Source organism: Haemaphysalis longicornis, unplaced genomic scaffold (genome assembly GCF_048455015.1).
Source record: "Haemaphysalis longicornis isolate Haplotype H1 unplaced genomic scaffold, Haemaphysalis longicornis Haplotype H1 scaffold_2, whole genome shotgun sequence".
NCBI classification, from domain to species: domain Eukaryota; kingdom Metazoa; phylum Arthropoda; class Arachnida; order Ixodida; family Ixodidae; genus Haemaphysalis; species Haemaphysalis longicornis.
In genome coordinates, this window is record NW_027526295.1 from 190471427 (window position 1) to 190495553 (window position 24127).

The 24127-nt window shown below is 46.0% G+C and overlaps 1 protein-coding gene across 2 annotated transcripts in view; it reads left to right on the forward strand.

Annotated features, from left to right (window-relative positions):
- The window catches only part of LOC144169671 (late secretory pathway protein AVL9 homolog), a 49408-nt gene extending 26022 nt beyond the window's left edge, over positions 1-23386 (forward strand). For both annotated transcript variants that reach the window (XM_077698952.1, XM_077698953.1), the window contains 7 exons: positions 722-856; positions 8051-8189; positions 8873-8953; positions 13243-13366; positions 15232-15285; positions 17099-17190; positions 20764-23386. In XM_077698952.1, coding sequence (XP_077555078.1) covers positions 722-856; positions 8051-8189; positions 8873-8953; positions 13243-13366; positions 15232-15285; positions 17099-17190; positions 20764-20912 — 774 coding nt within the window. In that variant the 3' untranslated portion in view covers positions 20913-23386. The remainder of the gene's footprint in view (positions 1-721; positions 857-8050; positions 8190-8872; positions 8954-13242; positions 13367-15231; positions 15286-17098; positions 17191-20763) is intronic.
- Positions 23387-24127: the final 741 nt, after the last annotated feature.

The following is a 24127-nucleotide window of genomic DNA, read 5'->3' on the forward strand; positions in this document are numbered from 1 at the left end:
CAATAACATTGGTATATTGAAAAAATAAGGCTGTTCCACTCAATATGGAAAGCTATCGGAAGTGCAGAGCAGTGATTCACCATAATGGGCTGTAGCACCGTTATCCACTCACTGCTACCACCCAACGCATTTCAAATTTCCCGCCTTCGCAGTGCTCGTGTGGCTCCTGCCTGAAACTGCGCCAGTGGGATTTCTGTTCTTTTTGTCGTTGCTTTCCCTCCCGTATGTGCCGGCGTTGCACTGCCACTTTTTTTTTTTTGTTTACTATCATAAAAGCCAACCCAACGAGTGTTCCTAACTAAATGAACGTGGGCGCTGCCGGTTAATTACGTATATTTTGCCGCAAATGTACTTAAGTTATCTTTGCACTAAACAAAGGGGGGAGGTATGACAAGCGCCAGCGGCTCACGAGTTTCGAACGCTTATGACTATATAAACAGCTTGGCTTTTGAAGCTTCTGGGTTACACTGCGACGACAGCCGCTATGACGGAACGCTGTGTGGCTCTACTTGGGCCCAGCAAGCAAGCTACGACGACAAGGCAAGCCCCTAAAGTGCTCTGCACTTAAAATAAGGATAAAAGGCTTTAGCTCCAACACCACTACTGTCGGTAGTTAACCATTGTTGTCACGTATTCTTTGAACATCGCGTGTTTGTTGCAGTTATCTTGAAATGGTACAGGGCTCTGCCAAGTGCACATGGCAATGCTGTCTGTTGTGCAGGGCTCGTTGTGCCTGCCGTATGTGTCCCTGCCCATCATCGACCTGCTCAGCGACATCAGCGTTCGGAGCTGCGTTGTAGGAGCCACCAACGACCTCTTCAAGCAGAAGAAGCACCTCTTTGATGCCATTGTAGAGGTGAGGCTGCTCGGGACAGATCAGAGTTACTGCCATGCGGTCTGATTACCCAGCTTGGTCTTGAGCGCAATATCACTTCAGGGGGCTGCTGTAAAAGACAATGTTTGAAGGGCACTGTTTAGCTGTTTTTGTTGCTGGGTATGTGTCCCAGTTTTCCAAGTAGACGGCTGCATGGTCAACAGCCAAGTTAAGGCCGACTTGGCTGCTTTGCCCGATTCTATTCTCCAACATAATGACCCATCTAGAGTCGATCAACTTTTTTTACCCACAACAACATGACTTTCGAAAATCCTACTCATGCGAATCACAATTAGCAGACTTCACAAATGACTTACTACAATATATGGATGACAACCTTCAGATTGATGCCGTCTTCTTAGACTTCTCGAAGGCATTTGACCGGGTTCCCCACAACCGACTGCTCGCTAAACTTTCTAACCTTGGAATTCCTTCTAACATAATTTCCTGGCTTAAAAATTTCCTCACCAATCGTAAGCAATTCACAACTGTCAATGACCATCATTCGTCCCTCACTGATGTGACGTTAGGGGTCCCACAGGGTGCGTGCCTCTCACCACTGCTTTTCCTAATTTACATTAACGACCTACCGAATAATATTATTAACCAGTTAAGACTATTCGCCGATGACTGCGTCATTTACACTACCATCCGCAACCCTGGAGACAGTATTGCTCTTCAACATGATCTCAACCATATCGCAGCATGGTGTGATCAATCATTAATGCCACTAAACACAGAAAAATGTAAACTGGTATAATTGACCCGTGAAAATACCGTATCACAGTTCTCCTACAAAATTAACTCGTTCCCGATCCTACAAATACCTCGGAGTTCATCTCTCACCATCCCTATCATGGACATTTCACATACAAACATTTGCTCAGACGCCGCACGCACGCTCGGCTACCTACGCCGGAATCTAAAACTTGCATCTCCGGACATAGAAAAACTAGCCTACCTAACGTTCGTACGACCAAAACTGGAATATGCATCATCGATTTGGCATCCCTCACAGGCGTACCTCACCCACAAATTAGAAGCCATACAGAATCGTGCTGCCCGCTTTATCTGCTCACAGTACTCCACTAACACAAGCGTAACCGCCCTAAAGCAATCTTTGAACCTGCATTCACTTGAGTCACGCCGGATCATTTCACGCCTCTGCCTTCTTCATGCCTTTTATTATCACCCGAAATCCAGACACCCTCTCTTAAAACCGCCACACCGAACCTCGTCCCGTATCAGCCACAGCAACACCGTAGCACGACTACCCAGCCGTACTTCATCAATGCTCAACTCATTCTTCCCTCAAGCAATAACCCTCTGGAACCATTTCCCGATACAATAGCCTCGTGCACAGACCGCAAATTATTCCGCGAAAAATTGCTCAACCATGTTTCATAATACCTGCGTATCAAATGTGCCTTATGTGTTTCCTTTCTTTAATGCTGTATCTTTTGTACTTTTCAACTGTATTTTTGTACTGTAATTTTGTATTTGCTGCTATTATTGCTGTACCTTTGTCACTTGTTCTTTTTTCTCCTTTGTTGCCTTGTAATTTTTTTTTTTTAGCGCTGTGTCATACCTTTCTGCATGCCCCCCCTTATGTAATGCCTTCAGGGCCCTTAAGGTGGAAATAAATGAAATGAAATTAAATTAAATGACTGCACTCAAAATTTCGAGCTCTTGAAAACACCATTTCCATATAGTCTGCTGAAAAAGAAAGCAAGATGCAAAATACAACAGCTGAAATGCGCAAGTGGATGCCGCAAGTGGTCAGCAAAAATTGGCGATTTTGAAACTGAAATCGAGGAGAGTGCGGCCATTAAAAGGACGTTGCAGCCAGCCAGCGAGCGGCCGGAGGACAGCAGCTCAGGAGCAAGCCTGCGTGCAAGCTCTACACGCGCACGGGGCAGCAATGGGTGAAACATTTGCAGCAGAGCTCGACCGGTTCTCCAGCTGCGTGGCTGGACAGAGGAAGAAGCGCCCGTAGGCTGGAGCATCACGGGCACGTCATGGCTGTTTACGCGATCTGCCGGCAGGTGTAGCACGGTTTGCAGCGGAGCTTTTTTAAACACTTCTGACTGATTAATGAGGCATTTCACGGGGCTACCCCCCGTGTCCCAGCTGATTTGGTGGTACTTACTACACATAAAAAAGAAATTTGGTCGAGGTGAAATTTGAGTGCAGTTGGCCTTTAAAGGGATCACAAAGGCAAGGTGCTACTTTGCCTCGTTTTGAATTATTAAATTTCATGAAGAGATTGAGGCATTTTTACTCGACAGAAAGTAGTTTCTGTCATCACGGAGAAATTTGCAGTTCAGAAGGTGGGTTTCAAGTTACGTTTTTTTATTTTTCACCACGATTCATTAAAATCATCAAATTGGGAGAGCAGCCAAAACTGGGCGACAGTATGCCAACTTCATGCCGGGAAGACCACCGCACAGAACTACAGGCTACTAAGCATGGCCGCTATGGGTTAAACCTAGTAAAACCTAATAGTGCAAGTGAGCCCCATTCTTACTTCAGGTTTCGCACAGTGAAACTGTTGCACGGGAAATTATAGGGCCGGAATTTGGAAACTTTGGTGCAACCGAGCGCTCACAGTTTTTGACGTGACGAGTGTTTAAAGGGCGTCGCCCTGCAAGGTGACGATAACCAACCATGGCACTAGCACCACGAAGAGAGTTGGTAATGTGGTACGTGGGGACTCATAGACAATGCCATTTCACTTTATCCTCGTTATGGGTTCCAAGGGTCCTGAACCAATCTATTGTCGTCACATAATTGCTGGTTTTATGTAAGTTTTCATTCTGTCACCATTTGATATTGCCTAATCAATTCAGTTGCAACTAGTTTGACCTGCAAGCTGTCAGGGATCGTTGTCTTGTTGTTGCTGTGCCGCGTGTCAGCCAGTCACCACGTGTTGTCTTCTGCGACATCATTGTGACAAACGCTCGAAATTATTTGGGGCCTTACACCCTTCTTTTATTTTTCTGATTGTCTCTCTTAATTCAACATAGTTTGCATTAAAATTGGCTTGCTGGTTACTCCAACATAAAAATTTGTCGATGCTGAAGTAGTTTTTCACATGCTGGAGCATGTCTTGACAAACTGTATTCCGGCTCACCACGGTGGCCATAAATAAATACTCGCTATGGCCCATTTCGTTTGTCACAGAATTCAGAAGCACATTTTTTTTCATGCAGTTGAGGCATGCATACGTGTAGAGCGTAGAGAGGGCTTAGGGAGAGAGGGAGTGTGCATCCCTGCTGCATTAGCCCAGATTGGACAGGGTGTTGTTCATTGAATGCTCGTGTCCCTGCTACTTTAAAGGGGCACTGACACAAAATTTTGAAGGCGAGATAACTTCGGAGATAGATTGGTGGGAACACATATACATCATCCGTAAAATATCAGCGGCGAATACAGCCTAGAACATATTTAAAATCAATTTTGAAGTGTGCGAAAAGCAACCGAGCAGCCAGCAGAGGACCACGCGCAATTGTAAATAAACAACATCCAAACACGTCACGAGTTTGTGTTTGCCGCTTCCGCACTACCGGCGTTTTTCGCCGGCCCGCCCAGCTCGCCGCTCCAATCGGAGGGCCGGAGGGCGGAGCTTCTGCTCTCGAGAACGGACGACCCGATCGTTGGCGGCGGAGGCGCCGTGATTTCGTCAGCTCATGGGGCAGCTGGCCGCGACCAAAGTTCTACAGCGATTCCAGGCACTCTGTTTCTATTACTGTTTATTACCATTGGATGCGAAAACGCGCCTGAGGCACGAAAAGCCCACTGAGCTAGCCGCACAGTCGCTGTGCAGGCGGCGGCCACGGCCGCGAAGTGGCCCAGGCCGGCGCAGGTAGCTCGAGTGATAGCTTGTTACCGCTGCACGAAATTGTTGTCCCCAAGTCCCGACCATGGTGGCTTACATGAGAAAGGAGTTAATGATGCAATGGCGGGTTGCATTAAAAATTGTCATCTGCACCGTTTACGAGAGCGGCACTCGAATATCCGCCGCAGTGCTGAGCCGAACACATCTGTAGGCGGACCTGTAGGCAGACCGGCCGGCTGCTCCCAGCGCGCGTCTTGCCACCCACCGTCTCGAGCGACGCGCGTCGTTCTTTAGCCGCGGTAGCATTTGCACTCGCAGCGCCTGCGTCACATCCACGGTCGCTTTTTAATTAAGCGCCTCACGAGATCAGTACGTGGGGGCATTCGCAGAAACTGCCGTCGATGCGGATTCGACAGTGCTACGGCGGCTCTGCTCTGTGATATCCTTCCGACGGTCACGTGGTCAGCTTTGTTCACATAAAATCCACAAAATCCATCGTTTCGCGGCACTCGCTGAAACCGAAACTGCGACAGGCCGCATTGAAAATGCCTCTAATTAAACAACCGTCGCACGCTGAAGCAAATGAGGTTTCTACAGGTTATAAGTAGGTCACTGGCTACTTATCGCAACAAAAAAAACAAGATGCAAAATTTTTGTGTCAGTGCCCCTTTAACTTTGGAGCTGTGCAGGGCCTTCTTTTTCAGGATCATCGAATACATTCCATTTACTCTCGGACACAGTCAGCTATAGGACTTGTGCTGCCAACCCTTTGATTCAGTCTGTGGTCATTAAGTTTCTCAGTATCACCTAAAGTGGAAAGTGTCGCTGCGATCGCACGCAGCCATGGGAATTGTGGGTACTGTGAAAATCGGATTGGCAGCAAGTGGCTAGTACAAAGGGCTATGGATTAGGCCTCTCGGCTCTGAAGTGCTTGTTAGTTCTTTTTCGGTATGCTTTTCCGTTTTCGGGATGCTACTTTCTGGCATTCAGTGGCTATCACAAATATATATGTCTAAATAACAGTGTGATTAGCACTTAACGCATGTGGTCACGTTAGCGGCGAGTTTCTTAAGATGAAGGGGTGACCACATGCAGCGACGGCGAGAAGCAATGTGGAAAACGTAACTAGAAAGGTACCACAGCAGAGTGTACTGGGTGATAGCGACAAGCGAAAAAAATTAATACACTGCCGCCAATGTCCTCTGTCGTCATCGCTCGTTGCTACAGTTCACTGTATCGCCGCAGCCACTTGCTTGTAGGCTGCTTCTGGCTGGCCAAAAGCGAGCAAGGGTCCCAGCGGCCTGTTATACTGCTTCATACCGCTTGCCGCCGCCGCCCACACTACAGCCACTAAATAAGCTACGCTAGCCCACACTATCCATTTTCTGCACACATTCAGTTACGATTTTCGCATCGCTTGTCGCCGTCGCTGCGTTTACTTACCCCTTGTACTGCCTTGAGCAGGCGCAATGAGGCAACATACATAGCTACTTGACAAGCCAGTATTTATTTGCCATTTAAAGCATTAATGCTATTTCATAATGCTTTGCGCGTGTGCTTGAAGACTTACTTGCGGTGATAGGCTTTGCCTAAAGGTTTATTTATATCTGCTTGGACAAAACAAATAAATACGAAGCAGTTACATCATTCTTGCATCTCTATGTTGCATCTGCTTTGCCTGCCAAAGCGCGTAGCATACGATAATAATACTGTATTGAGAGGAAGCAAGAACACAGTCTAGGACAATCTAAATAATTCTTTTTAGCTAAATACTACAAAAAATTAAAGAAAACGTCACCCAGTTTGGAGTATGTAATAATAGAAAAATATATCGGGGATGGCTCGCTGTATCTGGCGGCGTGAGCCAAAGGCAGGACTTTGCTTTTTTTTTCCCCCTTTGTAACCCCCAAATTTGTTTTGCAACATAAGACCTCTAACACAGTGTCTTATACAAAATAAAATTTGTTAGCAGCGTCACTTTTGGCAGCAATATTTTAAACAAAAGCTCAATTTGCGTAGCCACAAATTCGTTGCCGGCCATGCCACGCCAAACTTCCGGCCGAACTACGCACTATGGCGGCACCCATGGAGGCGTAGAGCGCCTTCGCCGAATCACGTTGACGCTAGCGTCAGATTCCACTCTAGGTGAGCTAGTGAGAAACTCTATGCCTGTGGTGGTTCTGAAATGTGTATTACTTTGTTCAGCTTAACCAGTTCTGTGCAATAGGGGCGAGTGGTAAGCAGGAAAAAAAATGTGTTAGCTATTGGAGAACAGCAACAGCTGATAACTATCAGGGTTCCTGTCTGTCAACTTCTCCGGGGCTGAAAATGAAAATGTTTGTGTGCAGATGAGAAGGTGCATTATTTTTGGCACACCTGAATAGCAGCAGCTTTGTATCAGTACTTTGTACTGTCCCCTAGCCTATGAAGAACCCATCAGTCATGATTGGCATGACTAAAATTTTAACAGCAGAGCTGTTTAGGCACGCTTTGTCCGTCTGTTGCATCAAAAAATTTCAAAGCCTCAAGAAAGAAATGTGGTTAGGGAGGTCCCAGGAATCGAACAGGGGGGGTGGGAGGGATCGAACAGTTGTGAAACCGGCAACCTAACCACTGAGCCACCACAAAGGCCCGAGGGGTACGGGATTAGCAGCAGCGGGGAACGATAACTTGAAGCCAATTAGAAAGCAAAAAAAAAAAAAAAAAAAAAAACTTTGTCGGAATTGAACCTGGGCCCCTCGCGTTATGGAACTGGCGTCTATCCGATTGAGCTGTCATCGCATTCCGGGTGCACAGCATGTCTGTTGGGTTTGCAGCGCGCAGGTGTTGTCGTTGGACTTGGCCACGGATTCTAGAGCGTGCTAATACAGTCCACTTTGGGAGAGATGGGAAAGCGTGCGACAAAACAATCCTGGCCTGCCAGTCGTAAAGAACGTTCAGCAGCAAGTTTGGAAATCCATGTGAGGTGCAACCGCTGGGTCTCCGACGGAGGGCGAGGGGCTGCCCACTGTCCTGTTTCTTCAGCCTTGCACCACTAGTGCAAGCTGAGCAAATTTTTGTGCTACTTCTTGCTAGGATGCCTGCACGATTTGTGGATAAAGGCTATCACTCGGTGACAGCATAGCTCTCGGCATGTGGAAATAGGCTCTGCAAAAGCTTGTCATTTGGCTATGCAATCGCACGAGTGCTATAACCAAAGATAGCGAAATATCTGACACTGCTGTTTGCTTGTAATGCAAGTGCATTTAAAAAATTTGTTGAAGCTCGGCTTGTGGCTTCTTGGGGGCATCCTCTACAAAGCACAACCGACAGAGTTCTTTTTTTCCTTCTCCATCCAGGTGGATGAGTGCAAGATTACGATACTGGACAACGACCTTCGGCGGCAGCTGTACCTTACCATGGAGGACCTTCGCTTTGCCGACTATTTGGTCAAGAATGTCCTCGACGACACGCGAGACCTCTTCCTAGATGGAACATGTCAGTATCATTTCTTTCAACAAGCTCAACACCTCTTAGCCCTCTGTGTGGGTGCAAAATTTGTTTGTGGTTAGGGAGTTTTGAGCAACCATAAGGCTTTTTCTTGGGATTGGGCCTTTCAGCTAGGGGGAGTGCTGAAAACAGTTGTTTTAAAAGTGATGTCTGCAATTATCTTTGTAGCCATGTATGAATCTCTGTGTCCATAAAAATTCATTTCATGAAAACAAGGCGTAACACTTTACATTTCTGCAGTATATTACTGGGCAGTTGACTGTGCAGGCACTGTAGCCACTGCGGAGATGGTTGCCACCTGTTAATAGCGGGCCTTACATTGGCTTTTCAATCAAAGATTCACAAATGCGTCTTTTGCTAATTTATGCATGGTGCAGTTACCAAGCTCTAAGTTCAAGGCACTGCTGGGCTAACTGCCCTCTTTTTTCTATTAAAAATTTGTGCGCAGGAGTGCACCGTGTGTAACAATGGCAACATTTTTCTTGCGCTGCCTTACACCAACTGAAGAAAGAAACTAGTTCCGGGCAGTTTGTTGTGCATCTGATTCATTTGCATCATTTTAAAAAAAACACTGGAATGCACTTCTTGCAGCATGCTATAAAGAAAGTGGTGCATTTTGTGTCTAACTGGCACCCTGTCTTATGGCGTATGTTCGCCATATTTGTCTCAAGGTTGGCAAGGGGGCGAAGAATGGCTAAGGTCTGAGTTCAAGATCTACCTGATAAGCCTGCTGAAGACTGCACAGTTAGAAGGTAGGCTGCGTTTAATTTTGCATTGCATGAATGAACAGAAACTTCTTGCACAAAATTTGGGTTCCCATTTCCGCATAACCAGCTCAGCCAGTCAGCCTATAGGTTACACACCACTTAACATCCACCTAGCAAGCATCGTAGATCTGGGCACCAGCTTTCAGCTGATCATACAGTTGAAACACTCAATAATGAAAGTCCTCAACAACAGAGATGTTTTGCAGCAACAAAATACCTCCGCATCACCAGGGAACTCCCATACGCGTTCTCCACGAATGGAGAGTTTTAGCTTAGCGTGTTACCATGCCATTGTACCGTTTTTGTTGTACCGTGATGCCTCTGCGCATGTGTGAGCAGTTACCACAAATGCTGGCTTACCGGCGCAGGTATTACTGTCTTCGCAAGGGCTGCCTGCGCCGGCGAAGTGTATCCTTGCACCTTGATTACTGCAAATGCCATGCGCTCGGTGCTTGGTGCAGCCGATAAAAATAATCGTGGTTGATGTTGTTTATTATGTTATTCTTGTTAGATGTTACTCAGGAGTATGGCAAATAAGCCTAGCCTGCCTCAAACAGTTCAGATAAATGTCTGAGCTCGCAAGGCGCTTTTACACCTCTAAAATCATGCTGGACAAGGTAGCGTCAGTTATTGTGTAGTTATTACAGCTCATTTTGCTCATTTCATCTCGAAATATTTAGTGGAGTCATGAATTTTGGCTTACGATATTTTATGATTTTATGTGCCTACTAGATGGCTGCATCGACATTATGTTTGTTTTTTGGTTTTTTTTTTTTTTAAAGCTGTGCGGAAGAGGTCTACAATTATTTAAAAAAAAACAATTGTTATTGTAAGCGTCTAATTTATGAAGTCTGAGATTCAAGCCAGTCTTGGCATAGCAAACAGTTCTAGCAACTGGTACGCCAGAATACGGAAACGGCACATGGTGTGCTGAAACTTGTTTTCCGCCTGTCTTGACGGAAGAAATCCGGTTAATGCATACACATGTGCAGTGTCATCACATTACAACGAAAACAGTATGGCAGCATGGTAACACGCTAAGCTAAAGCTCTCTAATGCAAAGTTCAGAGATTCAGTTTCATGCCGGGAACAGTTCCCAAGGTACACACAACCCACAACATTTCATGAACCAGCTATTAACCTAAAATAGTTGAACAAACTTGAACGCACCCACCAAACACTTCCAACATATATTTCCACTTGCGAATATTACCACAACTACATTTGTTTCCATCCTCTACGTCGAACAAGACAAGGGGGAGGGGGGAGCTGTTTTTTAATAAGGTATTATTAATTTTGTCCAAGTGACATGTATAGGTGAACAAATGAGCAATCTAATCTGAAAATTTTGCCTTCTGAAGTGCAGTTTACCTATAAAATTAAACCTTCTAAAGTGCAGTTTACAATTTTCATGATGGGGAGGTACCAATGAAATATAAAATCCTTTATTCTGGTAATTTTGTTATTAGGAGGTTCAGCTGTATTAAAAAAGGTTATGCAACAGCAAAAGATGTATGATCAGCTATTCACACACAACAAACATAGTGGTGCACTCAAAATACACTGTCCTTTGTGTCACATTTTTTATCACCTATTAGCAAAGCTTATCACCTATTAGCACTGTTTTTGTACTTTGAGTCCAACTGCACTCAAATTTTTCTTTGCCCAAATTTGATCCGAATAAGTTGTTTATGAGGTAAAAATCACCATGGTGAAGTCCTAAGCCAGATGCTTACTTTGCGCAATGACTGAAAGCGTTCCAAGTAGCTCTGAGCAGATAACGTTTGCACCTGGCAGAGAGTCGTCGGAACAAGTTCCGAATGGCTTGTAACGGAAAAGAGGAACTTGTTGCGTGGAGCTCGTGCTTGTCCGGCAAATGGCACGGCGCGCTGGCGTGCACAGGGATGCATTTCCTGGGGATTTCTCTGCTACACCATCCTGCTGTCCCGCCATCAGCACCACAGGTTTTGTAACTAACCACATAGGTAGCAATACTTGCAATTTTTTAGAAGCCAACAAACAACCCTATAAGTCGGAATATAGTTCGAGATTTCTTACCAAAAAATTTGCCGAAAAGTCACCCCTCGACCCATATATCGGTCATTGGCATTATGTTAGTTGTCATCTGGCAACCAGGCAGCCCATCGAGGCAATCCAAACTGCTAAGCAAAGATGGCAAAATTACTTCTAAAAAGTAATTAAATTACAATACTCATTACTTTCCTAGAATTTTACATTGTACAGAATTGTACATTAGAAGTTACAGGTGTCCGAAAGTAATGACATTACATTACTATTACTTTTTAAAAGTAATGAAATTACTTTGAAATTACTTCGGGCATCCAAGCATCCGGGTGTCAGAACACCGAAAACAGCCCAGATACTTCGGTGCGCTGCAAGAAACTTGTGTTCGTCACTTATGCGATGGTCCAGCTTCTCAGGACTGCGCGAGTTCAAAACATTCCAGGGGACTCGGACAATGCTTTGCAGTGACGAAAGACATATGGTTCGCGCATTTCCGTGGTTATTCCCGCCGGATGAAAAAACGCGCCTTCCAAGCAGCGAGCTTACACCAGTGACCAGGGTAACGAAGTCTTGAACCCAATCTGAACGTTCTTGTTTAACCCGCCTGACTATCGTTACGGCACTCCCGGAACGCATGAAAAGGGAACGAAGAGGCACGAGAAAGCAGGCAGAGCGCTCATCGAAGCGTTGTTTCCTTCGCGTTCCTAGAGTTCCAATGCCCAGAGACTCTCTGGGCATTGGAACCCTGCTTGGTCAACTTTTCTTGGTCAACTTTTTATGCCGTAAGATGAGCGGGCAGTCTATATCATAGTCAAAAGTAATTGGAAAAGTAATGACTAATTTCCATGAAATTACTAGCCTGAAGTAATTTATAACATTAATAAATTACCAACACTCAAAAGTAATTCATTACAATACTCATTACAGCAAAAAGTGATTTGCTGTCTGCTGCAAAGGTACCATTGCCACTGACATCAATCAGATGTGCGGGCTTTTTTTCCTTCTTGCTCAAGATAAGTTAAGGCACTCAGTGCGGGTTCACAACAGCATTTAAAAGAAACGTTGTGTAGTATGCCCAAGCCAACGGCAGCATGTCCGACTAGTGACAGTTCAGTGTTGCCGACCTGAGCTACTGGCATAAGCTTAAGGAACAGTGCTCGGAAGGCCTCGTTTTGTGGTTGCTGCACTGTGCTCCTGGAACTGAGGGAAAAGGTGCCACTTTTGTCAGCGAGCATTGTACGACGTCTCTTCGAATGGATGGCTGAGTACAACACCAAGGCGTTTGCTGGCCGCCCGCGCAAACCGAATTTCACGGCGGTCTGCACACGGGTGTCCCATGCTTGTCGCTCGCTTGCTGATTACATGGACTTCTGTGTTTTACTCATAAAAATAGCATGAAAGGCGCACTTGCCTGTTCATTTATCATTCCTATTGTATCTGCCACAAAAAATCTTTTTATCCTTGACCACTTGCACTCCCATGGGCAATATTTGCTGTACCTGGGCTGGCTCCACTCCACCTCCAACCCTTAGGCACCTCCAAAAGTTGGACGACCTAGCTTGACTTGTTTTACGCGCCAGTACAAACATTTTGGGCTACCTTTTCCTCCCTTGCTGAGTGACTAAAACCAGCCTCGCTCATGTTAACAATCCGCACAAAGATCGGCTGTCATCTTCGTCAAGTGCGAAAGATAGTGATACTGCTCCTTTGCTAAGTGATACATTACATTATTTTTTATTAGAGAAATAAAGTACTTACTTAAGTTTAGTTTAGCTAAAATTAAAATGTTAACAACTGCACATGTCCCTGGTGAAAGTACCTAATTGCGGTACAGAGGTAACTTTCTCACGCTTAAGTGCCTCCTCTAGCTTTAAACGCTACCATACACTTGCAAACCAGTTTTACAGTTCAATCCTCAGTTAGAACTCTTTTATGTGTACCATTAGATGACAATTTTTATGCTGGCGAAAATTTGAGTGCAGTTGGCCTTTAATAGTTTAGGTTTGACATTTTGCTGAAGTGGCGCATCTCTTGTGCTCAATTATTTTTAATCCGCATGTAAGCTTTTTTATTGAACAGGAGAAGGGTGGACATAAACGTGTCCATAAATCAGTGAGACAGAAAGAGGGCCTGTGGAGCCATTTCTTGAACATCTGAAATGCTTTTCAAACGTGGGAATAAGTGTGTGTAGTTTTGGCGTTGGGCATGGGGGTGTCACTGCCGTTTTTTACACCTCCCTGCTTGGCCAGATTCAGTGGGTGCCAAGGACCAGGAGGCGTTCAACTCTGCGTTCCTTGCTGCCTGGAAGACCACGCACAACTACAAGATGTGGAACAGCGTGGAACACCCGTGCCTCGCCGACATTCCCGCGGGGTGAGGTTTCTTAGCAACACTCGCTGCTGCGGACAAATTGCTGGGTGGGGGCTGAAACTTCCGATGCTGTAACGTCACTCTCACCCCAGCTGAGGAGAGTGAATGTTGCGTCGAAAATACTGGATGTCTCTGAAATAAAGTAAAAGAAGAATTGGAAAGTCACAAAGTGCAGCCGATTTTGTTAGTCAGTAGCGTTTCAAATTTCACTAAAGAGCTACAGTTAAACCTCAATGTAATGAAGTCCGTAAAATTCATAATTTACTTCGTTACATTGAAATTTCGCTACATTGAAATTTGCGCTTATAATGAAGTATTCATCGTGTGAAGCGTTTCCTGCAAACGAAAACGCGGCGTGCATACACAGCTGGCGCACTGTTCCTGTCAGAGCTTAATCATCTATGCGGGCATCAGCGTGAACCGCATGGAGCGTTTTATCCCCGCAAAAGTGTGCTGACAAAAAAGCCACAGGCGCGCTGACGCAGCCACGGAGACTACACGCTCGATGCGGGTAGCTCCAGCAACTGCTTCTAACTGCTCGCTGAAACACAACTCGAGGGGCAAACGAGAATGTGGGCGAAATTTTCACTGTTAAACGTCATACGAAAGGGTCCGCTTGGGAAAGGGCCCGTCAATTATCCTCCGCTGTGGTACGCCTAATCTTCTCTGCCAGGGCCAGCCAGCATCCCTGAGCACTGTGATGCTCCCGCCATAGGGTGCGCACCTCCTCATTGGCGAAACTGGTCAGGCTCCTCCCACTACTGCACGCAGCGCAAGTCGCTTTTTGGCCGAGGCAAAAGCTGCCGCCGGCGCGCAATCACGAACGCAGGTGTGGAAAAAACACGCGCAAGGCTCAAAGATTCACAAATGCTTGCTGGAATGATGAAACCCATAAGCATGAGCGAACTCAAACGAAGGGCAAAGCGGCAGCATGCGGCGATGGCGGCCCCGCTAGAGACGGTTAGGCTTACTACCGTGGAGGATACTTGATGGGCGTTTTCGTGAGTGGCGCGTATGACGTTTTACAGTAAAAATTTCGCCTGCGTTATCCGCTTTTTTTCTCGCATTCCCCCCTCGCTTTCCCCTTGAGTTGCGTTTGAGCGGGTGGTTAGAAGCGGCCGTTGGAGCTACCCGCATCGCGCGAGTGGTCTCCGCGACTGCATCAGCGCGGCTGTGGCTCGCGGGGCACGTTTTTGCAGGGAGAAAACGCTCCATGGGGTTCATGCTGATGCCCGAGTAGACCGTTAAGCTCCGACAGAAACAGAAACAGTGCACCAGCCGTGTATGTGCGCCACGCAGTTTGTAGGCAAGGAGCTCGCTCACAGACTCTGTGGCTCGCTGCATCCGCGGCATTGGACGGCCCATGTCGCCATTCGCATTTTATTGAGACTTCGTTTTGGTGCTTGCGTCTCTCAAAATCTACTTCTACAACTAAAATTTCGTGCCTGAATCTCCATGAAGCTTCGTAACATTGAAATTTGAGCAAATGGGACTTCGTTACACAGAGGGTGAAAATACATGATGTGCACACACTTGAAGTTACGAAAAATTCCGTGGTTCGTTACATCGAGGCTTTCGTTACGTTCGTTACATTGAGGTTTAACTGTATTTGAAAAGAGTGGTTATTAAAGTAACACCCATGTATTCGTCACGGCTGCTTTGGCATCCTGTATGCTTTGCCCAACGTTGTGCGCAAGGGACTCGGCTCTCACAGTCAACTTCCTTGCATGAGTGCTATTTCTTGCATTAGACAAGCAATAAAAGTCATGCAGAAACAGCAGCATTGGCTCACTGTGTCGTAAGCTGCAGTGTTTTCTTTTGTCTTTTTTTTTTTTTTTTCATTTGTGGTAATTTTTTTTCTTTTCTAGGCATTACTACAAAGGCCAGCTAACCGTGGCTGATATGAAGCTTCGAATTTCACAGTAAGTTCATGTCGTCTTGCGTGTTTGTGGCTACTGTTGAAACCCATTGTATATTTTCATCATTTCATATATATAGGTCTCCCTAAAGTTTTATCAAAAATCAGTTTGACACTGACTTGGCTTAGATTTCACACTTGCTTTTGGATAATACCAAAGGTTATAGACCTTTCATTTAGGGATTGTTTATTCTTATCCTCGAAGCATTGGAAACACCTGTTGCTCAGTAAAAGTTGTTAACGTGGTTGATTTTGTTGGGTCATTAGTTAAAAATGTCTGAAAACAACTTGTTATCCTTGTCAGTAAAAACCCTTGCGACGTTGATTTTTATTGTGTAATTAGTCAGAAATAATTTCTAAAACCAACTTGTCATGCCATGTGGCACAAAAACTGATTGTACAGTCCTTGTCAAAATTTTGTGGGCCACGGTGAGCGTGGCTGGAGCAGGCGCGCGGCCGAGCAGGGGCGCTGCGCTTGCCGCTGTCTGCTGGTTGCGTGGCTAAAGAGAGCGAGGGGAACTTTTGCTCTTGCTTTTGTAGTGCGTCCGGCGCGACAAGTGCTGCTGCACAAAGTGCCTGCGCTGAAGCGGAGTGCACCTACTCTGAGAAACCAGCTCCGGTGCACTTATCACCCCAGCGATAGTACGAAAGAAGCGCGAAAGTTCCCCTCATTCTCTTTAGCCGCGTAACCAGCCGACAGTGGCAAGTGCAGCGCCCCTGCTCGGCCGCCCGCCTGCTCCGGCCACGCTCGCCGTGGACAACAGAAGTTTGACAAAGACTGTACATGCACGGTACCCACATGTATGGCTAATATCATATGGTATGCCTTATCATAAGATCACAGAATGCCTTTTAAGTCCATTAGTTAGTCATGGGTCATACTGGTTAAACAAGCTTGCAGTCCACTAAATTTTGCCTGCAGAAAGAGTATTTCATCATAGCCAGTGTCAGCGAAAGGGTGTTGGTGATGGCGTGAGGGAAACAATACCTTTGAGCACATTTTGTTATCTAAAAAATGCATGTAAAGGGATGAAAAAACTTGGAATATGGTCTACACATTTTAGAATTTATTTTGGCAATTTAATTTTGCAGTGTCTTCATATAATGCACTGTATTGCTTCTTTAATCATCAGTGTAACATCATGCCTGCTGCCAAGTTCAATATACAGTAGAGCTTTGTTTATTCGAAACTTGTGATAATTTAAACTTTTAAATGATACTTGTGGATTTTTTGTGTTGGGGGTCTCTTTGATGATCCGATGTTTGAATTACCTGTAATTCCTTTTTCTGTCTAAAACATAAAGAATTAAAAAGATATCTTCTAAACGAAACCTCAGAGGGTTCATACATATTAGGATGCCAGGTGTTTCAGCAAAGGGTGGTACCCTCGAAACAGGTATGCTGATTTAAATGAAGTATTTCTTCGGGAATGATATGTGAGCTGTGGTGGCTACTGAAAAGTATGCAAAGCACACTAATTACTGAAGTAATTCATTGTTTCAAACGATTCATATAGCTGGAACTGTTGAACTGCTGGCCCTCGAGTGCAAGTTCAAATTTTGAAATTGTTTTTTTTTTTTTTTTTTTTTCAAAAGTTAAATAAAGGATAAAAGAGGATTTGCAAACTTCGAATGGCTCTCTCAACTGAGAAGTGTGTGATCGAGTATATTTGTGCACAAGTAAAGAATTCTTAAATTTCGATAAAAATTTGTTCATTGTTGACACCTCATCGTTGGCCCAGGGCTTTATTTTCCCTTTCTTCCCCCGTGGTTTCTTGTAATTGTGTGTGATCGCTGGTACAATGCGCATAAATGCAGCTCCATCCAGAGCTCGGAGAGGGGCCGCAAAATCAACCAGGCTGTGGTTTCTACGGGGCGAGCCATGGCGCAGACAACAGGCAGGGTGGTCGGTAAGTGGCTCAGGGCCTTATCATAATGCGCTTTTAAAAAAGGTTTTTCTTTTAACACGAAAGTGTTTTGTGCCGGGGTACACAAACCTCACCGATGTCATATCTGTCACGAAAATGACATCACCAGAAAAAGTTCCATTGGTGCGGCGGTGCTAGGTTTCGAGCTCACGATCACTCTGGCTGCAATGGGAGGTGTCAAACGCTCTACCAACTAAGCCATGAAATCACGCCCGGTTAGCTGTACGGTTAGCTGCCCGGTTAGCCTTATGTCCTTCTCTCTGAGTTGACCATTCAGATGGTGCTGCCGTCTAGGAGAGGTGAAGCGAAGTAGTGCGTCATGACGCTAACGAGCGCCGATAGTTCGTACCTCGATAGGGCAGCGTGTAGCAGCGGAAGCTGCTGTGTTTACCCGTCCAACGCCTATGTGGAACGCCGCTTAGCTTGTGGAACGCCGCCGCGTTCGACAAGCTGAGCTTGTTGCAACACAAGTGTCTGGCGTAAACACCACGAAGCAGAAACTTTGCCTAAGCGACCCGCCAGCAGAACGTTGCTTGCCAAGCACACCCACAAAACTGCTGCCGACCTGCAAATCATGCTCCTTTCACTGTAGCGTACTGTGACTCCACCAAACGATTCGCTGACAACCCGTTCTGTTTCTTTCGCACGGTTTGCGAGCGCCTGGGGTTTCAATCGGATTTACGCAATGCTCTGGCGTGTGTAATCCAGTGTCTAATGTTGATGCATCTAACGGTGCCCTACCGACGAAATATAAATACCAATGTGTAAGTTCATATCGATGCACAATAAACATTCAAATGCTCCTGTGAAGGCACATTTCACTCTCGTGTTTTACCGATTCCTATGGAAGAAGGATCAACCACATTTTTTTATGCAGCATTGCTCGACATTTATAGTTTCTGTGTGGAATCTGGGCTACAGCTTTGGTTGAAAGGCTTAGTTTTTGTGCTTGTATCATCTGACATAAGCACTCACCATTTAAGTGTCAGTACAGTGAAGGACATGTAATTAGTGCATATTAGTAAACCTAGGTCGGCACAATGGTCCATGGAACGAATAATGTTAGGGGATAACCCTCAGGGACAGGAAACGAGCTTTGTGGATCAGAGAAGAAACTAGAGTAGAAGGTATCATAGTTCGAATAAAGAAAAAGAAGTGGACTTGGGCTGGCCATGTAGGCAGGCGAAATGACAACCAATGGGCTACCAGGGTATTAGAGTGGATACCGAGAGGCGGGTCTAGAAGAAAAAAGAAGGCCAATAACACGATGGACGGATGAAATAAGGAAATTCTGGGACGAAGAGGGGACTCCAGCATCGTAGGACAGGAGTGGTTGGAGGTCGATGGGAGAGGCCTTCGACCTGCAGTGGACATGAGTAGGCTGTTGATGATGTTGATGTGCATGTAAAGGGTGAGTGTGTGTACACGGTAAACCTCCGTTTCTGAGATAAACGATAAGCTAATTTGAAATCCTGCGCCATTGCAACATGGCAGCCAATGCAGATATGTTTCTGTTGCATGAACAATTTTTTATAAGAAATTCCAGTTCACCAAAGAATTTTTGGCAAGTTGGCTCTTTCTTAGTTTTTCAGAAGCTCCTCAATCCCCTTAACCTCACTTTTAGAAGGGTAATGGGTGAAATTCATCAGGGTGAATTGCCATATTCAGCTCTGTCTGTCTGTCCGTCCGTCCATCCATCCCCCCGTCCATCCATCCCCCCGCCCATCAGAGAGGGAGGGAGGGAGGGGGGAGGGGCTTTGTATTAGTGAAGAAAATGCAGAGAGGTTTGCCAGCAGGCATTTGGCAACATGCTACTCTGTAGCTGAGCCCATTTCCAAGGTCATATAGACCCCTAGCTGCTAACGTACTGTATCTGTTGTGCCAGAGTGATGTGCTGGCCCACGTTGCATGGCAAGCGAGAAATTCTAAGATGACTGGACTTTGAGAGCGATGCGCTGTCAACGATGGAAAGTTGGTTTGGCATCTCTCGGCAGGCTGCTGTGCCATAGAATAGGCAGTGGAGCTGGGGCACTGCTGTTCAGCTTAATATCATTGTACGGAATGTATCGAGCGAGTAAAAGGTGGCGGCAAAACATGAGGATACTTGAGGTAATGCAAAAAAGTGACAGGTAAAGGTTCCCTTTTTCTCTTCAATTTGCAAGGTTTGCCTTGTACTTTAAGAATGTACTGTTGTGTACCAACTTACTTTGTGAAGAGTTTCAATTAGACTTATTTCGTCTTCAGTCTCCTTAGATTAATTCAATTGGGGTTTCATGGTGGCTGTGTTTGTGTGTGCATTGCGTACCTATGCACCATGTCACCAATAAGCACTACCCGCCACGGTGGCTCAGTGGCTAAGGCGTTGCGCTGCTGAGCACGAGGTCGCGGGTTCGATTCCCGGCCGCAGCGGCCGCTTTTCTGATGGAGGCGAAAAGCAAAAACGCCCGTGTGTACGAGATTTCGGCGCACGATAAAGATCCCCAGGTGGTCAAAATTAATCCGGAGCCCTCCACTACGGCGCGCCTCATCGCCTGCGTTGCGTCGGCGCATTACCCCCACAATCAATCAATCACCAATAAGCACTTCCGCTTGTAAAGGTGGGGGTATTGTTCAGACTCACAGAAACCGAGCATTGCCACCCAGAGCCACACTCAGCAACAAGCAGTGTGGCCTTGCATACTTTTAATGCGTAGCATTCTTTCCCGAGTACCCCCACAGCCAGGACCGTGTAACGCCCTGCATTTCCACAAAAATGCAGGTTCGGTGGAAGTTCCACCTGTAATTGCTATGATAGCATAAATGGAGATAATAGGTCGCACAGAATTCAGAAAAACCAAAAAATTTGGCTGTAAAGAACTCGCACTGAGCACTGTCCAGCTCAGACCCTGACACCATCTTTGGTTGGTGAAGAGAGCCCAAGAAGCCGGACGGTCTCAAGGGGTCCTGGAATATAGACTCTTCCCCAAGGCAAACTGATTCATAGGGGCGTTTATTCCTCCTCCTCTAAATAAGCGGCGTAAGAATGCTGTGCGTTGGTAGACAATTCCCTGAATTTCTGTTTAACTTTATTGCTTACGTGAACCATTTGGTGTCCACTTTATATGCCCACTTTTGAGCACAAGCCTTTCTACTGTAAATACCATTTCCTTGCCTCGTTTTGCGCGGACTGCACGAAGGTGTAGTGTTGACGTCATTTGTGAGAAATTACCCGCCGCGGTAGCTCAGTGGCTAAGGCGTTGTGCTGCTGAGCACGAGGTCACGGGTTCGATTCCCGGCCGCGGCGGCCGCTTTTCTGATGGAGGCGAAAAGTAAAAACGCCCGTGTGTACGAGGTTTCGGCGCACGTTAAAGATCCCCAGCTGGTCAAAATTAATCCGGAGCCCTCCACTACGGCGTGCCTCATCGCCTGCGTTGCGTCCGCGCGTTAAACCTTACGATCAATCAATCATTTGTGAGAAATTGTGTTTGCAAGTTGTACGGCCAGAGAATTATCCAGGCGACTAAGAGAGGTGTCTGTTTTGCTCTGTTTGATCAGTTGGCCTTGTGACTTCCGCAGGTGGCGCGTTGACCTCTGCCAAGTCGGTGGTCTCGTCGCTGTGGTCCCACTTCAGCCCGCCCACCCCGTCGTCCTCAGCCGAGTCCATCCCTCGTCTGACACCCTCCAAGGAACAGAGTGCTGAACCAGTGTCCAGCCCCAAGGAGTGACGATGCCCACACGCGCCTTCTCTTTCCCGAGCATTATTTATTTCCGCACCCTGGCCAGCTGTGCACTGAAAGCATGTGGCACTTTTTGGTGCACTGTACATTATTCTGTCTTGCAACGTTACGCCGCCAGGTCAGCCCCGTGAATGGGTATTTCACTGAAGCAAGATAGTGCTTGTGTAAATAGGCTGCTGGCCTGCCACATTTCCCACCCGAGAGGTGATTCGTATTGTTTGCTTGCTCTTTATTTATTGAACGTTTCTCAAATTTCTGGGAAGTTGGGAACCTTGAGCCACGTCGGCTTTTCAAACTAAAATTGTGCTGCCAATTACGTTGTGATCATTTCGCCTGCAATGTGTTGCAATTGCTCTCGATTTTTGTTCAGTCTACTAATCAATTCAACACTGCTTTCAGTGCAGTTTCCACCTATTATGGGGTGATTTGGGGTCTCTGCCATACAGGTTTGTAAGATAAATGACAGCAGTTGTATCATGAAATTGTGTGTACAGTAAATTCTAATGCAACGTGCTGATTCACTTTGTGTCACTTTTGACATTAATGCTGCATGAAGCAGTTAATTACTTGTCTCCTTTTACGTGGTTTAGAAGCAATTTGGGCATGCCTGGGAGCAGCTTCATTGCAGATTCTTTGCCCCCTCCCCCCTTCTTTTTCTCCCCCACATTGGAATGGCTGCGATGACCTACTCAATTGATGTAAAACTTTGCGAATTCTCTCGTGCTTGCGTGACAGATACCAAATATGTAAACAGAATCCTAAACTATGTGTTTAAAGGGGCCCCATGCAGACAAAATACAAGTTTGTTTTATTTGAAATATTTCATGTTTTATAGTGCCCCCAGCACTTGTCCGGAAGAAAACGATGCTTTATTCAGTTGAGAAATTAACCAATTAGGGGCTTGGGCTGTTGACGTCTCCTGTCGTCGTTGTTAAATGTAGTCACGGTACTCAAACACCGGGACATTCATTTTCCAATGCCTCGCACCAGAACGCTTCGTGCTACAAAGACGCAAGACTTTTACAGCAAAACTGTACACCTTTACCCCTCAGTGGTTTCATCTCTGTGGGCAAAAACTCCAAGGCGCCAAGAATACACTTAAACACTGCATGCTTCACCCTTCCTCGTGTTTCACGTTTGTGGAGATGGCCCGGGATTTTTTTTTTTTTTTTTAAGTTATAATTTTGATTGTCTTGCCAAATCGTGTGTTTTTGTGACGTCTGCAGTGATGTATCAAAAACTGAAACCTAGTACGCCATTAAGCTCTGCAGCTGACTGCGGAGCCTTGTTTACCGTCAGTCCTCCTAGATTGCGCCACCATACTGTGCCGGGTCGTTTTCTGCCTTTGCTTTGTTTTTGCCCGTATTTTCACCTGGCTTGTTTTTGTTAAGGTAGAAAATAATCATTTCGAAAAACATTGTGTTCGCTCAACAAATTGGTCACGTAAGACACCGTCGCTTACGCCAATCGGCCAGTGTCATTTGAGACAACCCCAAGGCGCCGGACTGCTGCTGTGCAGCTAAACGAAACAGAGTGTGTGCAGTACTAACAGTAGTACGCATCAGTACTTCTATGTTTTCGTGTACTTTCGTAACTTCCATTGTTTATCCCACCATTCTTACTGCTATAAAATGAATATGCATTACATTTAAGTGAAAATAGGTCGCTCTGCTAGCTTGTAAGCCTTGCCCAACTTGCAGTTTCTTTTACCGGCCTCAGCCAATCGCACGGCTGTGCATATGACGTCATATGTTCTAGCACGGGAAATGATCTAGTGAGTTGCATGGCCATTCCCTTTTTTCCTAATTATATAGCTTATTTGAGCAAACCTTACATTAAAGGTGGTGTCAGTATGACTTTAACGAGGCAATCTTTTGAATGAACCAAACTTTTGCTTTGTCTACATGGCCCCTTTAATTTTAAGAGGCCAGCAGTAGTTGGTCACTGGTTTTACTGCTTGATCTGTGCTGTCATTTTTTTCATTGGACCGTGCTGGTCTTTGAATAGCCTTCTTATTAGTACTTGCCAAACATTTGTCCTCTCTCTATGACGGTTTATTCAGTTTTAAGAACCGAACGCGAGCTATGCAGTATGTGATAAGTTGTTGTCTAGTCCGAAGTGATATGCGTGAAATGCACGTGATGTCATTGTTTGAGAATCAGTCTGGCTTTGGCACCAAGCTACACGCTTGCACTGTGCTTTTTGGTGTCGCGGCGCCACGTTTCTGCACTTTGCTGGTATACTCGGCAGTGAGCTAGATCGTCAGTAGCCACTGCAGAATTGCCATCGGTAGTCAGTGTCAAGGTCACAAATAAGCTCCAATGTCGTATCAAGGAATCTGCTATTACTCTGACCACAGCCTTTTTTTTTTTCTTCCACCCGGTGGCTTTGGGTGAAATTTTACATTTTTTGTGAACAAAGATTTAATGAAATAAATTATCAGTGTGTGAAATCCTGCAAAATTTTTGTTTTGTCCATTTTTTTCTTCTTTGCTAAAGAGTTGGCTGATCCGGATGCCTGCCATAAGGGAAAATTCTGACATCTTGTGCTGTAACCATTAGGAACAGTTGGATGTCAAAGTTACTTCTTCAAAACTTATAACAATAAGTTGAGAGAGAGAATAAACGTTCATTTAAATCAACAGGGGGGATTGTACTGAAGCTTGAAGGAGGCGTCCTCAGTCCAGGATGCCTTGAGCGCGGGCAGCATCGACAGCCCTTTAAGCCGGCCCAAGCTGGTCGTCCAGGCTGGTGCTCGCCAAGGCGCTCTCCCAAAGCTCTACAGTAGAAAGTTACAGGTTGGGGGGAATCAGTGGGGATTGGTCACACCCTCCGACCATATGGCGTAGCGTTCCGGGTTCTCCGCAAAATCAGCAAAGCGGGGAGTCTGGCGGTTGAAGAGGTGAAGCCGGATAGGATGGGGGAATGTATTCGTCTGGAGAGCACGTAAATGACGCTCGTGCTCTCGGGGGTAGAGATTTGTGGGGGCAAGCGAGCGTCTGACGCGACAGCCTGTAGTGCTGCGTGATCTGTGCGTAAGAGGTCAAGGGCTGCGTGCGCTCGGGTTCGGCAACACTGCTCTCGGCACCCGCTCGGTGGGTCAATTCTCGAGCGATGGCGTCCGCCGCCTCATTTCCAGGGATACCGTGATGTGCTGGAGCCCATACAATCCTGATTAGCCTCTTCAGGGGCTGCTGCTGGATG